The sequence below is a fragment of the Pararge aegeria genome, chromosome 1, assembly GCF_905163445.1.
Source record: "Pararge aegeria chromosome 1, ilParAegt1.1, whole genome shotgun sequence".
In the NCBI taxonomy this organism is placed as follows: Eukaryota; Metazoa; Arthropoda; class Insecta; order Lepidoptera; family Nymphalidae; genus Pararge; species Pararge aegeria.
The window spans coordinates 272,410-286,898 of record NC_053180.1 but is presented as its reverse complement, the minus strand read 5'-3'; the positions used below and the strand labels follow the sequence as shown (position 1 = coordinate 286,898).

Genomic DNA, 14,489 nt, shown 5'->3' with positions numbered 1-14,489 from the left:
AGAAACGGACATAAATTAGTAATATTTGCATATCTTCTGCGAAAGGTGCAGAACTCCTTTGTGGGGTTGAGTATACGCTTTTACAACATGATTCCTAAGAAAATACTTGACCTACCAATGCATACATTTAAAAAATGTGTAAAAACGCATCTAGTACAGCGAGGTTATTATACATTTGATGAATTTCTCAATGACAAGGTAGATTGGAAGCAGCCAGCCTCGCTCTCATCTCCCGCAAGATAGTAAAATGATTGTAAATGTTAATGTTGGAAAAGAGCATCTACTAAGTTTCTTGCCGGCTCTTCTCGGTAGAATCTGCTTTCCGAACCGGTGGTAGAGTCACTACAAACATACATACTTGACGTTTCAAAAGTGCTTATAAAGTACTAAATAGGCCTACTTGAAATAAATGAGTTTGAATTTGAATTTGAAAGATATATTTTACTTTGATTTCTTCAATGTTTATTTAATTCTAATGGAAACCGTTGACTTCCCCCCACATCAGCGACGCCTCCAGAGGCTCTCGAATTTTGTTCTTCGCATCCATTTCTTGCCACGTCTAATTAATCCGCTCTTTTGCGGCTGCAGGCGCGGTGCTACACGGCGCGGCGTCCGAGCCGCAGCCGGCGCGCTCCCCCGGCGCGCAGTGGCTGCGCCTGCTGGCAGGTGAGCCGCGCCCGCTAGTGCCGCTAGTGCCGCTAGTGCCCCTGGTGCCGCTGGTGCCGCTGGTGCCGCTGGTGCCGCCCGCTGCCGCTCAGCCCCGCTTCTTTTGCAGATTACGTGCAGGACGCCGAGCAGCTGGAGCGGCGAGGCGCACGGCCCGATCTGCGCCGGCCCGCTTCGCTGCGCTACCTAGGTATTGGCTACGAATTTTGACAAGGACGCGCGTTTCTTAATGATTTATTTCCGTTCGAATAACAATTCTCTCGATTTGCTTACAGTTTGACCTTTATATTAATAATTCTGCTCATTTCCATTTCAGATAATAATTTACTTCCTTTGTTTAGATATGTAGAGGAACACTTTGAAAAAGAAAGCAAAAAGCTCGATCGCCCAGGGGCACCTTTTCTTACGTTCCCGGCTGGGGTAGATTAGCGACGCGCTAAAAAAGCGATTCTTTTTGATTTTAAAAACCAATAGGTTACGAAAAATAATATAGTTAACTCACATAGAGGTCAGTATGACATACCTGTTATTACAGCGAACGAGTTGAGCAAAAATCCATCTAAATTAAAAATTATACAGAAACTCTAATAAAGAACAAACATAACTTTCTTATTTTTATAAGTTTTAACATAGTAGGTATGTACTATACTAGGTCAAAATATATTATAATTTATTTTGAAACATCCGAACACTTGCCCGTTATATCGACATCGACGGTTAGTATTATTATTTATAAGATATAATTTGTTAACATTCTCTTAGTAGGCAGATACTTATATAGTATGTGGACATCAGACATTCGCGCTCGGTTCATGCCGGAAGTCGGCGAATCCAACAATCGAGAACAACAATTAGTACATGCAACATTCAAATACTTAGATGTATTAAAGAAATATACAATAGTACACATATAGTTTAGATACAGAAATATATGCCAAAGAGCGTGGCAGCTCACAAAGAGAGGCGGCAGCGGACGCCGCTCTTTGCCGGTTCGTTGGAACTGCGGCCGCATGACTGCTGGCAACGCACTGTACCGCTCGCCTGCGCAGGTGCGGTGCCCGGCACGCCCGTGCTTCTGCTGCCGCTGAGTGCGCCCGGCGCCGTTGCTGCCGCTGCCGCTACCGCGTCGCGGCACCGGACGGGTAAAATACACTTGCTACTTTGAGGTCTACATTCTTCTAAAATTCACTTTGTAGTATAGTGGAATTATTATGTATTATCTTCGTGGAATCTGCCTTACGAACCGGTGATAGAGTCGCTACAACCAGTCTGACTTGACGTTTCAAAAGTGCTTATAAACTGGGACTATTTTAACTTTGAAATTTTTAATGAAAATCATACGATTCGAACGAATTTCGGTTTCGTGGGATCAAACCCTCGCTATGACTGGAGTGCCATTTTGAGACCTTGACATTTGAAAGCAGTCTGATGAGCAGAAAGTGGCAAATGGACTAAGTAAGAAACATTCAGAACATAATTTTTTTCTTAATTGCTATTACTACTAGTAAGGTTATGTGACGAGTAAAGGCCTGCCTAGTCTTAAACTACCCTCACTAGTAGTAGAACGAGAACATCCGTTTTATGGCGATAATACAATTTTGTAATATCTGTGTGCACCGTGCAATCTATCGCCCAATCCGATAACGATAGCAAACCAAGACTAAAAAACAATCTTGACCAAAACTGAGTTTCGGATTGCCTGTTGGCAAAGGCCTCCTAGCTCTCGCCACTGCTTCCTGTCGTGCGCTACTCTGCGCCAGTTAGGTCCCGCGGTCTGTTTAATGTCGTCTTCCCACCTCCTAAATGGTCGGCCTCTATTTCTCTTTCCATCTCGTGGGTACCAGTTTGTGACATGTTTGTAAGTTAGTTCATTCTATATGATTTGATCAGAGAAAGTCGTTTTTGGAAATTGCTTAATAACTTCCCTTAAATATTGCAATCTATATACATGCGTTTGAAGACAGCGAAGAGTCCATTATTTTAGAGATAAAATCTCTATTCCTAATTATATGTACTGACGCTAGCCAGTAATGAACGTATAGCCTTAACTAAATCAATGAGATTACTGTTTGAGATAGCTACACTTAGAACTGCAACGCATGCTACAGTGTCTCGTGCTGGAATCTTGTATATAAATCCACAAAATTTAGGATGGAATCCGTAAGTGTTTACGTTTGCTTTAAAGAAAAAATTAGTAAATCTTTAAAAATTAGATGTTAGATATTTAAGCATGTTTATTTTAGTTTATTGATGTAAAACATCAATAAACTAAAATAACTCCTTGAATCGATATGTTTACAGAATACAACCTATTCTTCGGTGATGGCAAGTACGATGATGTACATGAAGAAGATGACTACGATGACGTGAAGGGCTACGCCCCTCCTCGGGCCATGGCGCGCCGCCCGCATGCGCCTGCGCAGGTCACGGACTACGGTCCGCCGCCGCCAGCCGCAGCGCAGGACGCGGACAGCGACGCACGCACGCCGCCGGCTCGGCCGCGCCCGTCGCAGCGTGGCCGGCTGGAGCAGCCGCGCTACCCCTCGTACGTGAGCGTCGACTTGCTCGACGAAGCGCCGTCCAGCCCGCACGTCGGTTCCGCAGGTACGTGAGGCGCACCGGCTGCCGTGGTGAAAGATCAACAATTGATCAAAATAGGTGTCCCTCAGGGTTTTCATTAGGGCCGTCGCTGTTCCTCAATTACATGAATGACCTTCCTTACCTTCCTAAGGACAATCTTATCTTCTAAATCTTACCTTCCTAAGGACTATCAATGCACAAATTTTTCTACTTTAACATGATTATAGATACTATTAGAATAGCCTGTTTACAGCTACCTATTAAACTCAATTTTATTAAAAATAATTAACTAAGTACTTAATTAGGCTCCTCCTTAGGCACAAGTAATTCGCCTTATATTCAACCCCGTTGAAAGTATTTTAACAACCGATATTGATCTGCATACCCCTGTGTCTTGTACACATTCCATAGATAGTCATTATTTATTTCGCAACCGATCTGCAGTTGAAGTTTCAATCTCAGAGGCGAACTGCCTTGTTATAGCTTATAGAGACATTAAAATATTCCATTTTTAATTCTTTCAGTAGATTTTTGGAGAATGCAAACTATAAGCGGATTATTTTAACAGGTCACTTTAATCTTAATTGCCTTCCGGGGAGCCAATGTACTTATTGCCAGGAATATCAAAATATTCTCGCGCTGAACTCTCTTATTCCAGCTATTCATTGCCCGACACGGGAATTACGCTGACTCGATCAATTTGCAATCAAAAACTTAGCAAGTTTACGCACGTATGTCTTTGAGCCCACCATTACAGATCATGCACCTATATAAAAAAACTAAATAAACATTTAATTATGATACCATGCAGGAAAGTCTTATGATACAAATTTTAAGGCATTTTACAATTTTTAACTATCTTAGTAATAATATCAATGAAATAATTAAAAACAATACGCCTACCAAAAAATCTCGATAAAATTAAGACCTATTAAGCCTTGGATTAATCAGTCGATATTGAAGTGAATGAGGAAAAGAGATCGCTTTTAAAAAGTTTTAAAAGTCGACCTCGGATCATAATAAAATAACATATAATAGATATAGGAATATTTGTAACAAATTACTAAAGTGGCGAGTACTTACGAGGAAAGCTGAAGCAGAGCTGTGGCAATTCCAAAGGATACTATTAAAGACATTTGTAACTCGCCTACCGCCAATGAACCGCCTGCTGACTTACTATAAATAAAGCACCTGCAGAATCTTTATAATCTTTATAAGTGTGAATAGGTATTTTACAAGTATAGGTCGTGAACTTGCTACCGCGATCATTAACACGTTGGCTGCTGTAACGCGTGTGCGGCTGTAACGCGTGTGCGGCTCGAACACGCTAGACGTGTTAAAATAAATGTACCTACCAGGATGCGGCCGAACACACTGGGCGTGTTTTTCCGGCGTTCTGCGAGTGCGGCAAACACAAACGCTGTGTTGTTTTTAATATACTGCTAGAGCAGCATTTACGCAACAAGTGTGTTAACAAGCTCGGCGAGCACCCAATCCTCTCAGCAGATACGGTGCCCCTTTGGCTCACTCATGTTCTATCCAACTGACGTTATTGAAGTCATAGTATATAGCTCAGCTTTTATTAAAAGATTTGAAAACTTACTCGCGGAGCTTTCTGTAACCGAAGAAGCAGTCAACTCGGCTGTAATTTTAGCATTCTAGTGGAAGAAAAAACTGGAAAATACCTAGGTGTTACAATTGATGAACACCTCAACTGGTCGACCCATATTTAAAATACCACCAACAAAATAAAAAGGCTAATTCCCCTATTCCGAAACCTGAAAGATGTTGCTCCAAATGTGACCACATTGTTTGTGTACAAATCCCTGTGTCTTCCGATCATGACATACTGCATCAGTGCATGGGGATTTGCCCGTGAAACATTGATGCTGCAACTAGAGCGAGCGCACAGAACACTGCTTAAAACGATTCTTAGCAGGTACCCTACGGTCAAATTATATAATGAAGTCAGTGACCTTTTCAATGTTCGGCAGCATTACCTTTGGGCAGTAATCCTACGCCACCACCCTCATACGGCTGGTAATGTTGGTAACGTTGCTAAAATTAGTATTACTGGGGATACCAAATTTCCAGTACCGAAGAGTAGCACTCGCATTGCACAAGCACAATTTGAATTTAGATCGGCTTTAGTTACAGTTTAATTTTTATTTTATTTTCTAGCTTTTAAATTATTATAATATGTAGATTTCATAAAACATAGGTTTAAAATAAACAAGCACCCTTTGTAACATCAGGAAGGACAGGGTGGTCCTCCTAGGTTGCCTGTCAGGTTTTCCTTCCGCAGAGGCTAGGGCATTCATGTAATTATTGTATCCATTATTTTTAGCCAGAATAAAGGATTATTAATATTATTATTATTATAATCACGACATAGTATTGTTTGCCGATGGTATCACCGGTGCTTAAAATTAAACGTCGTGAAACACATCTTGACGATGTAAACCAATGTCTGGTAAATGTAAAGTAAAGTACCATGGTTTGAGGCTAGTTATTTAGCTCTTAACGGAATAAATGCAAAGTGTACGTGTGTATATGCACGTTACCGAATGATACACACAAGTAAAAATTTTTGTACAACTTAATAAAGCGGAATTGGATCTGTTGGATACGACAATCTTTCTAGGAATAACGTTAGATACTTAACTTCAATGGGGCCCGCATATAAATAGTTAATCGAATAGACGTAGTTCTGCAGCATACGCGGTTGAAAAGATGCGCCATATGACATATACAAACTGCCAGACTTGTCTATTTTAGTTACTATCACAGCATTATGTCCTACGGCTGATTATTATGGGGTAATGCTGCTGATATTGGTTCCATTTTTGTAACGTTTAAGAGAGTTCTTCGTGCAATATTTAAAATGGGCCCAAGAGAGCATTCAAGAGATAAATTTAAAGGACTTAAAATGATAACAATGCATACTAAATATATATTTGTAAATATAATTCATGGACATAAAAATAAAACTAAAATTAAAAACAAAGTGTACTCTTAACAATTTAAATTGAATGCCACGACACATCTGTTGATATGATAATGAAGACGGTCTGGTTAATAAGGATTACGTTTTCTCGCAGCGTCTTCCGGGGAGCTTTTGGAAAAGTTCCGCGCTCAAGCGCCGGCCGCGCCGCACTTGCCGCCTGTTGTGCTGTCCGCGCACGACTCCAGCGAGCGCGCTCCGCCTGCCGTCGACGCCGCCGATGCCGCTGATGCCCCCGACGCAGGCTTCAGCGACCCCGCGCCAACATGCTCGGGCCCCGCCACTGCGCCGGGCCGCAGCTACCTGCCGCTGCCGCGCACCACTTCGCCGCCCAGCGGCATCTCGGTGCCGCCGCGGCCGCGCTTCGAGCGGTCGCTGCTGCTGCGCGGACAACTGACAGTGCCGCGCGCGGACTACACCGAGCCGTACACGGTGTGGTAGGTGGCGTCTCTACTCAGAAGCGAATCGCTCCCAATTTTCTGCACATTGAGTATTCAGTGTTTATGTGCTTGTCAAGGTGGGACGCGGGGAGCGGTGCAGCGAGGGTCGACTTCTACGGCGGGTCGACTTCTACGTTTTACACTATCCAGCCTGGCGGAAGCACACAACGCTTAGAAGTAAGATTCAAACGCGGCCGAGGGATGTAGTAGGGATAGTTCTTTTTTTATTTTTTATTCCACTACAAGTTAGCCCCTGACATGTAATCTCAACTGAGTGTGAGTAAGATGGTAGCGGACTATTCTGTTAGAGAGTACGGCAGTTATATTAAACCCATGTGCCTTATCAGATTCTACATATAACTCGTACCGGAACGCTAAATCGCTTAGCGGCACGTCTTTGTCGGTCACCTAAATATAGGCGTGATGCTATAGTACCGTGCCTGCCACTCAATGACACGAAACGACATCTTCATGCTACCCGGTCCCGATGGGATCTGCAGAGGATCATGCCATTGAATGAGTGTGAGCTCCCGGGGCCCGTAGCAGTGCGCTGTGCCCGCAGGTGCGTGCGGACCGCTCGGGCGAGGCAGCGCTGCGCCGCTGCGCCCGCGCCGCCGCGCCCGCGCCCGCCGCCCGCGCGCCGCCCGCGCTCCCCGACTTGGACCTCTTCTCCTTCGCCGGTGAGCGAACAAACTCCGACAATATTCATTAATCTATTTACTTAACAAGAACACCGACAAATAATTTTTATATTTATAGGTATAAAAAACAAAAATCTTTTTTTATTCATACAAGCTGAAAAAATAATAAAATATGTTATAATGTAAGCAAATAAGATGGAGGAAAAAAAACAAAACAAAAACGAAAACACTGCCTACGAATTTATGAACAGTAAGTAAGTATATCAATTTGATGATGAGACAATGAGATGTCATAGTTTTTAAATAACCGCTACAAAATAATAATAAAGCAGCACCGCCCGCGTTTTGCCACCGCCGATATGTCTTGCGGTCATGTTGGCGGCGGTCTTGAGGGCAAAGTGTTCATTTGCTCATCCCGTAGTGCCTAACTAGTCATAAATCCTAATAGTAGTAGTAATGTAAGGTGTTCTTGGAGGATTTTTCTCAAAATAACGCGTGTGAAACCGCGGGGCGCAGTTAGCATTTAATAGAATGCACACTCTCGTGAGAAACGCCAATCATAATATATCAGTTGTTAATCGACCTAAATTGATTTTCAACACATGCCCAAAAGCCATTATAATATGTTTTCAGTATCCTTTATAAAAATTTATGTGATATTGTATCGAAAGCTTTGGCTAAATCAACAAAAATAGCAACAGTTTTATTCTTGTAGATGATGTGTTGAATACTAACGATATTGGTACAAATGACAACAAATCCACAGTCAGTATATGTAGCGGAACTTATTCTTGTGAACCTGACCTCGGCTACCATTCTGGACTACGCCAGCCTGCAACTGAAACTGAGTTCTGGAACATTGCAGTAAACTGAAGATATTCTAAATGTCGAAAATATAAACTATGATTTTCTACTGTCAAATTAGTAATGGCCTAGGGAGCTTCCTAGGCCATTAACAATTTGACAGTAGAAAGATCGCATTTACTCACATGAGCACGCACGCTGTGGAGAGGACCAAGTTTTATTTTTTTGTTGTTGTACTTGTTCTGTTTTGCTTGTTGAATATGGTTTATTCAACAAGCAAAATTACAGCCTTGCTCCTCATTGTGAAAAGTTTTATAATAATTTAACGTTAAAAGTGTTGTTGTTTCAGATGATGAGTATAGCCAATAGGAACTATTCGAAATGGGCATGAATCTGAGTTGTGTTGTCTGTGCAGGCTACGCCGGCGACGTGGAGCGCTGGCGGCACACGCGCTCCGGCCGCGCCGGCGAGCTGGGCGCGGCGCCCGGGGAGGTGCTCTCCTTCCGGCACGAGCTGCTGCTGCGCCGCGCGGCGGGCGACAGCGCCATCCCGCTCAGGTAGCTGCGGGAGTGGGAAATTGTTGTTTGTTTAATTTTAATATTTGCTATTGAATGGGCATAGGAACTAGAGCACACCTAATAAAATCAAACTTTTCCAAAGGAAGATTACTGTGTATCCAGCTATGCAGAATGGTACAGAAACTTTCCCTGCGCAGGTACACGGTGGACGTGGACAGCTCCGTGCTGGGCGCCGCCTGCGATGGCTACGAGCACCGGTACATGGCCGTGCGCGAGCAAACCCACGACCCCGAACTCTTCACTCCTAATATTGGTAAGGCGTGCCACGTTATGTTAGGTCCCTCGGCCGACATATATTTAAAACATGACTGTTAATATTTGTATTATTGATTTTATAATGTCAGTAAACTAGGATCTTGTAACAATATTTTCCGTTACACCCTCCGCAGAATAGGGGATATAGCTTATTGGTTCTATCGTGGAACAATATTCTGTTGACCTGCAGAGGGCCTAGATGTAGCTACACCTTTTCTGACTACACAGTCAATACTTTGCATCGTTAGTCGAGCTGAAGTTTTACAATTTGCAAAAGAGTGTGGCGGCAAGTCTGACATGAGTGGCGCTTAGTCGTAGCACGTATCAATTCCCGACTCGGTCAATCAATAATTTCGCATGTGGGTTTAATGTTCCGCGAGTCGCACACCACAATCAGTAAATGACCGCTTTGGCTATCAGAAATCACCGCTTCTAGAATCCTTTTCAACAACTATATATCAAATATAGTTGTTGAAAAGGATTCTAGAAGCGGCCCTCTTGCACAGGTAAAACTTAAGTGATGATTAAGAAAGTTACAGGGTTTGTTTACTTCTGAAACAGCTCGAGTTTAAGACGTAAAAACGCTGGATACATGGAGTTCGGTCGGTTTTGTCACTCTTGTAGCTCTGTAGTAAGTACGAATGATTTTGTCATTCACGACAGACATCCCTTTTAAGCCCACAGGATGGCAGGGGGTGGCAACTATAAAATTTAGCTATTATTATTTCAGATACGTACATAAGGTATGCATTCGTAGTTGTATTTAGAAACTTCCATGTAACAGACTTGTTCGATTTCCAGATGATTTATGTGATACCGTGGAACAACTGAACAGTTCCTCGGCCGCACACACTGCGCGCCTGGATCCACTGAAGGAGTTCACCCTGCCCCACCGCGACCTGCGGTACGACGAGGCTATAGAAATGTAAGAAGCCTCATTCGCTAGGAGTAAATTTAGATTTAGAGACTAGACCTGAAACTTGAGCTGCGTACCCCGGCATATACGGAATGCTGTTGCAGGTTCAAGACGGAGTACAACCGGCAGTACGCGGACGGCGCGGAGGAAGCGTTGCGCAAGAACCTGCTGTTGCAGCACATGCGCTTCACGAGCGCCGGGAACCGCGAGGGCGCCACCTTCGAGCTGGCCGTCAACTTCCTCGGCGACCGCCTCGACGCCGAGCTGGCCGAGCTGATGGGCGTGCGCGCCGAGCCCGAGCGCCAGCGCGCCGAGCCGTTCCCGCACGCGCGCGCCGCGCTGCGCGCAGAGTTGCCGCGCCTGCCGCCGCGCTTCGACTGGCGCCCGCGCGGCGCCGTGTCGCCCGTGCGATGTGAGTAGCGCGCCCGACCGCCCGCGCCGCGCGGCCGCGCCTGACCGCAGTGTTGTTACAGACCAGGGCTCGTGCGCGTCGTGCTGGGCCTTCGCGGTGGCGGGCGCCGTGGAGGGCGCGTTGTTCGTGCGCACGCGCCGTCTCACGCCGCTCTCCGAGAAGTGCCTCGTCGACTGTGCCCAACCGTGAGCATCCCTCGGGCTTCCCGCCGCGAGCCGAGCGCATTCCACGACGAGAGTTCCGTATGCGCAGGTTCGGCGGCAACGGCTGCGGCGGCACGTGGCCCAGCCACGCCTACGACTACGTGCAGAGCCGCGGGCTGCCGGCGCGCGCGCTGTACCCGCCTTACGAGGAGCGCGCGGGCGCGTGTGCGCCGCAGAGCCAGGCGCCCGTGACGCGAATCAGCGCGCACGTCAACGTCACGGCAAATAGCGTCGCAGCGCTCAAGGTATGCGGGCGACGCCCACCCGCGCCTGAAGCACGCGTGCTACCCGCGCCGTCGAGCGCCCTGAGTTATGAGTACAGTATTATAGATCGATTCCATGAAATATGTGATATGCACACTATTAATTTATTTGAATGTTATGGTCTATCTATGAAGAATTGTAATATCTCTACGTTTAAAAATCTAAGTTTAGATCTAAACACAGTCAACAAACACTTTTCCATGGTTGCACCACTTGATCAACCAACAAAACCCAGCACGTTGAACTCATTTTTAAATCGACCGTTGCCAAATTATGATTCTTTCCATTATTACACTGTTTCTACAGAAGAAGTCAAAAAACATATTATGGCTATAAAATCTGATGCAGTTGTCAGTGACGGAATTAGTCGCAAGATGATTATTATGGTACTTTACAACGTACTACCAATCTTAAATCATATCTTTAACTTTTCTCTTTCGTCCAATAGCTTCCATAATATCTGGCCGCTTGCATATGCTATTCCTCTACCAAAAACTTCTAATCCAAACTTACTTAGTCAATACCGTCTAATTTCTATACTAACTTTCTTATCCAAAGTTCTCGAGCGTATTGCTCACCATCAGCTCACTTTGCATCTCAATAAAAACAATATCCTTAGTCCATATCAATCAGGGTTTCGGCCCGGACATAGCACAATGATTGCACTTAATAAAGTTAGTGATGACATTATATATGGGGTTGATCATCAGGAGGTTACTGTTCTTGCTCTTTTGGATTTTTGTAACGCTTTTAACTCTGTTGACTTTGATATTCTTTTAGCTGTCCTCAGGTCTCTAAATATTTCACCTAACATCGTTGAATGGTTTCGATCCTACCTAGTTGGACGGGAACAATGCATTCGCTTAGACAATAAATACTCATCATACTGTTGACTTAGTGCTGGTGTTCCACAAGGTGGCGTGCTCTCGCCATTGCGTTTTTCTATATTTATAAATTCCGTCACTGAACAGCTCACAACATCTTTTCATCTATATGCCGACGACTTGCAGATTAATTCTACAGTACCCGTTATAATCGTTTTTAAGGCAATTGATCATATTAATTCCAATCTTAACACAATTACTGCCTGGAGTAAGTCAGTTGGCTGGTCCATAAATCCTAGCAAGTCACAGATTACTATTTTAGATAATTGTAGAATTGTATAAAATCTGTCAAGATTAAACATTTACCTGCGCCCTGGCATGATGAATTAAAAAATACAATTTTAAAGAAAAACTTAGCCAAGTCTAAATTTAAGAGCAAAAAATCTGCTGAAAATCAAAGAAAATATCATAAGATCAGGAATCGCTGCAATACATTATGTAGAGATGCACAGCGACGCCATATTCATACATCTGTCTTAAACGGCGACTCTTCCAGAGTTTGGAAGTTTCTTGAAACTGTTGGAATTGGTAAATCATCCAGAAATTCTTCACCTTATCATGTTGATGTTGAACTTTTAAATCAATATTTTTCCAACCCTTCTAACTCTTTTGATAGTTCAGATAAAATGCGTACTATTCTTTCTCTATCTACAATTCCAACCTCTAATTATCCTCCGTTTGAGTTTAGTCAGTTTACTGCATATGATATTAAGAAGAGCATTTTGTCCATTGCCTCAAATGCTGTCGGTAGCGATGATATTAGCCGTAATATGCTGGTACCTCTTCTTGATGTTATAGCTCCTGTCGTTACTTACTTATTAAATGAATGTGTATTCACTTCCAAATTTCCTGAGGCTTGGAATAGCGCTCATATACCACTTCCTAAGAAGGCTCTTCCAGCTAGCTTCTCTGATTTTCGTCCCATCTCTATTTTAACCTTTCTTTCCAAAGCCCTTGAAAAACTAATTTATCAACAGCTTAACCTTTTCATTAATCGAAATTCCTTGCATAATCCATTCCAATCCGGTTTCCGTCCTGGGCATAGTACGGCTACTGCTCTTATTAAAGTTACCGATGATATACGTTGGGGTATGGACAATAAACTGCTCACAGTTCAGGTATTGCTGGACTTCAGTAATGCTTTTAATACGGTAGATTTCGACATTCTGTTGAGTCAGTTGCATTCTCTTAACATATCTCCATCAGTGATTGACTGGTTTCATAGTTATCTTCATGGTCGTCGGCAGCGTATTCACACTGAGGAATCTCATTCATCATGGTGTGATACTACTGTTGGCGTACCTCAAGGCGGCGTGCTATCTCCATTAATCTTTTCTATTTTCATCAACTCCATTACTCGGAATATATCTTCTCTCTACCATATGTATGCTGACGATGTCCAAATTTACACCCAGTAAACCTTTGATAATCTTCCAATCGCAATAGCTAGCATTAACAAAGACTTGCACGTTATTTCAAATTGGAGTAAAGCGCATGGCCTTAACGTAAATCCAAAAAAAACTTAAGCTATTGTTATTGGCAGTCGAAGGCAGATTTCAAAGATAGACTGGATTTCCCTCCCCCCCGTTGAGTTTGATAGTGTCACAGTCCCATACTGTGAAAATGTAAAAAACTTGGGCATTGATCTTGACCGAACCTTAAGTTGGACGTACCATATTAATGAGATCAGCAGAAAGACATTTGCAGCTCTAGGTTCTTTGCGTCGTCTTCGGTATTTACTTCCTATACCTACCAAAATTATGCTCGCACAGACTCTACTCCTTCCCATTCTTGACTACGCTGACGCAAGCTATGAACTTAACTGAAGATCAGTTAAATAGACTTGAGAGACTCCAGAATTCTAGCATTCGTTTCATATTTGGGTTGCGCAAATATGATCATATTTCTCAATTTCGGTCTCGTCTCAAGTGGTTACCTATCAGACTTCGCTGGAATTTGCATATTGTTTCTATTCTGTACTGTGTTTTATTTCATCTTTCTACTCCTCTTTACCTGAAAGAGAGGTTTCAATTTGTAGATAGTGCCTGGTCACAAATCCTCCTTCTTCAACGGATCATTTACGGTTCAGGCTATTAAAATATGGAACGCCTTGCCGTTAGATATCCGTGAGGCACAATCGATTGGGACCTTCAAGAAACTAGTGAGGGATCATTATTTGTCTCTTTCAGCCGAACATCGGTGAAGCGGATCATTTTAAGTGTTTAATTTTAATTATTTATGTATTTCATATAAATTGAGGATGTTATATGTTATATATTTATATAGGTATTTATGTTATATATAAAAGCGCAGAAGGGCCTTCTTCTAAACTCATTTCTTAACTTATTGTAAATTAACAACTCTTCTTTTAAAATAACAACACAAGTCAGTACAAACACAAAATTATTATATTCCTCTAGTATGTATTATATCACAATAATAATTATTTCAATCTATATTACTAATTATCAGTATTTCAATAAAGACTATCATAAAATAATTTGTTTAAGTTAACAAACAGCGATTCGTCGCAAAAACGGCGCGCTGGTTCTTCCCGCCTCTCGAGAAAAACAAGATGGCGATCCTTTTCCCCGCTACCATAAACGCGACGCTCCGCTAGAGTGACTTTGACAGGCCGTATTCACTCTAAACTTTGACGCGCCGTCACGGCCGGACTGACATTCGACCGTCCCCGGGCGTTAAAATCTGCCTGGAACATAGAAATCACAATCACTAGGACACCCGCTCGTCCATCCCGCTAATAATTATCGACATCAACGCATTATCAACCGGACAAGTGCATCCCTTCAACCAAACCCACACGGGTTTGGCCCGGATGACA

At 43.3% G+C, this 14,489-nt stretch overlaps 1 protein-coding gene across 1 annotated transcript in view; it reads left to right on the top strand.

Moving 5' to 3' along the window:
• The window catches only part of LOC120623854, a 32,917-nt gene that overhangs the window by 11,520 nt on the left and 6,908 nt on the right, over positions 1-14,489 (top strand). Inside the window, exons 3-15 of the mRNA XM_039890164.1 lie at positions 589-856; positions 1,008-1,086; positions 1,607-1,808; positions 2,968-3,270; positions 6,348-6,687; positions 6,768-6,867; positions 7,253-7,370; positions 8,551-8,692; positions 8,851-8,939; positions 9,764-9,893; positions 9,989-10,296; positions 10,358-10,481; positions 10,549-10,744. Of these exons, the coding sequence (XP_039746098.1) occupies positions 589-856; positions 1,008-1,086; positions 1,607-1,808; positions 2,968-3,270; positions 6,348-6,687; positions 6,768-6,867; positions 7,253-7,370; positions 8,551-8,692; positions 8,851-8,939; positions 9,764-9,893; positions 9,989-10,296; positions 10,358-10,481; positions 10,549-10,744 (2,399 nt within the window). The remainder of the gene's footprint in view (positions 1-588; positions 857-1,007; positions 1,087-1,606; positions 1,809-2,967; positions 3,271-6,347; positions 6,688-6,767; positions 6,868-7,252; positions 7,371-8,550; positions 8,693-8,850; positions 8,940-9,763; positions 9,894-9,988; positions 10,297-10,357; positions 10,482-10,548; positions 10,745-14,489) is intronic.